The 3,475-nt window shown below is 56.7% G+C and overlaps 1 protein-coding gene across 1 annotated transcript; it reads right to left on the reverse strand.

The window, feature by feature from the left end:
- Positions 1-204: 204 nt before the first annotated feature.
- Positions 205-1,154, reverse strand: LOC127002583 (uncharacterized). The gene has a single exon (XM_050868665.1). The coding sequence runs from the start codon at positions 1,152-1,154 to the stop codon at positions 270-272; it is 885 nt and encodes a 294-aa protein (XP_050724622.1). The 3' UTR covers positions 205-269.
- Between the last annotated feature and the right edge of the window lie 2,321 nt (positions 1,155-3,475).

Consider the following 3,475-nt stretch of genomic DNA (forward strand, 5'->3'; position numbering starts at 1 on the left):
TGAATAGCTATTGTGTGTAGAGGTCCTGGAGTCCTCAGGATGACCCATTGTGTGTGACCCGACGTCCTTGAGGTGTTGGAGGGGTCACAGAAACACAGGGTCAGTTAGTAGATCCTTGTTAGCCGAGGAAGATGGTACAAAGTGAGGAGCGCAGTGACTGCTCCTTGGCAAGAGGCTGGCGCCGTGGCGACTGACTGACTGACTGACTGAGGTGCCAGCGTGCAATAATTACAACTATTCCCCATACATATCCTACACCTCCCTTCCCCCTACACGCTCATAGCGGAGTCTTGAGCGGACATCTGACGTTGGCGGATTCTCTCGGACCGACGACGAGGAGGTGGGGCGCTGGGCTCATCTGGTGTCGCTGGAATGTCGCTGGGGAAGTACACTGGCCGAAGGAAACGGCGGTTTCTCCACCACACCCGGCCACTGGGAAGCTTAACGTGGTAGTCGCGTGATCTTCCGATTCCCATGACGGTGCCCACCTTGTCCCAGCGGAGTGACACAGGATCCTGGACACGGACCTGATCTCCTATTTTCAACTGGGGTAGGGAGCGGGCATGCTGGTTGTAGCGATCCTCGGCGTCCTGGGCACGTTTGGCGGCGCGACGGTAGCAGGCCTCCGTACTGGCCTGCCACTTCTTCTTGAAAGATTCAGGGTGGGCAGGCACACAAGAGCGGAGGGGGTGCCCATAGAGTACCTGAGCTGGAGAGCGTCCGGTGTGGGTTGGGGTGTTGCGGAGTTCAAGTAGACCCCGGTCGAAGTCTTCGCAGTCTATGTTGCCGGTTGGGGCCACCTTCATGATGAGATGTTTCACGGACTTTACAGCTGACTCTGCATGACCGTTAGACTGCGGGTAGTGGGGAGAAGTCACGACGTGGCGGACTCCCCAACGATCCAGAAAGGCTGCGAACTCACGACTGGTGAACTGGGGTCCTCCATCAGTTCTTAGACGGACGGGGACGCCCACGTCGCGGAAGTAGCAGCGGAACTGGCGTATGGTTGCGGCAGACGTTGTGTCGTGGCCACATGGGATGACGACGGGCCAGCCAGAGAGGCGGTCGGCAATGACAAGGAAGGACTTCCCTGCCACTGAGAAGAAATCCGCCGACACGGACTCGAAGGGCCTGTTTGGGTCGTCGTCGTTCATGAGGGTTCTTGCTGCTGGCTGGGTTGAAGCACCTGGCAAGGCTCATGCTCGGACAGTGTTGATGTCAGCGTTGATGCCAGGCCAGAACACTGTTTGTTGTGCACGTCGCTTGGTGGCTTCCGCACCGCGGTGGCTATCGTGCAGGCGGGCCAAGACTGTGCGGCGTAGAGCAGCAGGAACCACGATGCGTGCGCCATACAAGACTAGGTCTCCATCGCTGTAGAGGTCTTCTCTCACCTTCCAATATGGGAGCAGCGAGCTGTGGAGGAATACCTGTTTGTCGGGAAGCCATTCCTCACAGTCCAGCAGTTTGACGTAAGACGGGTCGGTGCGAGCTGCTGCCTGGAAGTCCTCCATGACCTTGTCGTCAGCTTGGTTCGGAGAGTCAGCGAGAGTGTGTACAGCATGGAGTGTTACGACGTTGCGGATGGAGATGCTCGTTTCACTGCTCAGCATGTTATCTTCATGGCTTGGGTGGCTGACTGGGTACCGTGATAGGGCATCCGGTATGCAGAGCTGCTTTCCTGCTCGCCATTTTGCTGAGAACTGGTACGGTGACAACTTCTCCTTCAGCCGCTGTAGTCTTGGGTTTTCCACCGCATCCAGAGTGTAGCTGTTGAGGATCGGGATGAGGGGGCGGTGGTCAGTGACAAGTTCGAAATGCTGCAGACCTGACAGGTAGAACTTGCACTTAGATGTAGCCCAGGTTACAGCCAACAACTCCAACTCTATCGTAGCGTAGCGGGTCTCAGCATCAGTCAGGAATCTGGAGCCGCACTGGATGAGTCGGAAGTGTCCTCCCCCGTGGTCTTGTAGTAAGGCGTAACCTATGCCATTGAGCCGGGACGCATCTGTCTGCAGGACGGTAGGAAGTGAGGGGTCAAACGTTGCCAGTATGGGTGGACTGGAGAGGGCCGCCTTCACTCTTCGGAAAGCCTGATCGTGGTCAGGTGTCCACACGAAAGTATGCTTGGGGCTCATTAGGGGGCGTAAGGGTTGTGCAACGCTGGAGATTTCTGGCGAGAACTCCGCCAGCTGGTTTACTAGGCCCATGAAGGACCTTAAGTCTGTAAGGTTGGCAGGAGTGGCGAAGTCGATTATGGCCTTGATCTTCTCTGGGTCAGCTGCAATGCCCTCCGCTGAGAGGACGTACCCACAGAAGGATACTTGAGGTGCTGCAAGGGTGAACTTGTCTGCATTGAGGGTTATCCCATGTTTTCTGCACCTGGAGAGTACCTCGTGGACACGGTGCAGGTGTGTGAGGTAGTCTTCGTCATACAGAAGTATATCATCCACGACCTTGACTTGGTTTGTCATGCCCTGTAGTGCCATGTCACCCCGAAGGCAGAACGCGTCCCCTGTTGCGACGAAACCCATAGGACCACGGCAGTAGCGGTAGCGGCCGTATGGTTTTATGAAGGTGGTTAGTGGTTGATCTTCTTCTGCCAATTCAATCTGCCAGTAACCACACAGGGCGTCGGCTGTTGTGTACCAGCGCGCCTTCGGGTCCACACTGCGGATTGTTGCGAAGGGCGTTGGAGAAGGGTGCGCTGGGCGTGAGACTTGGCTGTTGAGCTTTGAAAGGTCCGTGGTGATCCTCACACCGCCGTTGGGCTTGGCTACAGCTACTAGCGGGTGACACCATGGAGATGGATCCTCGCCTGCAGGGGTGATGACGCCTTGGGCAACCATTGCGTCCAGTTCGGCCTTCACCGACTCCCGGAATGCGAGGGGAATCAGACGAGGTGTGTGGATGGCGAAGGGCTTGGCGTCCTCCCTCAGATGGATCTTCATGGGTGGTCCCGTCATCTTCTTCAGTGGCTTCGTCTTGAGGTCCTCCTTAGTCAACAGTACATCGCTGAACTCCCTCAACAAGTATTCCTTAGCTTGCGAGGGGGTGGTGTCACTGGTGAACGGAGGGTTTGGTGCCACGCGAGGGGGTGGGGCAGCTGTAGGGTCAGGTGTTGGGGTATGTGTCATCCCCGGGTTGCTGGTGTTGCTGTCTACCCCACGCAGAGTGTGGGCGTGTGTCACCTCGATGATGGGCCTCGGGAACTCCTCTGAGATGATTGCCAGCTCCTTGCAATCCTGGTACGACAGTAAAGGTGTTGGCACTTTTTCATGTACGTCGATCCATGTTGTCGTAGTTTTGGCAGCAAAAGTGATCTTCCCCTTGAAGGAGCCAATGGCCGGGGCCATTTCCGAGCCATCAGCTGTGTAGCGTCTAGCTGCTGGTGGGGGCTGGAGATCATGCCTAGACAGGCCCAAGCGTTGCAGGTGATTCAGGCCAATGAGGGTAACATCAGCGCCAGTGTCAGGGA

This window comes from Eriocheir sinensis, chromosome 23 (assembly GCF_024679095.1).
Source record: "Eriocheir sinensis breed Jianghai 21 chromosome 23, ASM2467909v1, whole genome shotgun sequence".
NCBI classification, from domain to species: Eukaryota; Metazoa; Arthropoda; class Malacostraca; order Decapoda; family Varunidae; genus Eriocheir; species Eriocheir sinensis.

Coding starts and splice junctions, on each gene's coding strand:
- LOC127002583 (XM_050868665.1), bottom strand. CDS start 1,154: ATGAACGACGACGACCCAAACAGGCCCTTCGAGTCCGTGTCGGCGGAT.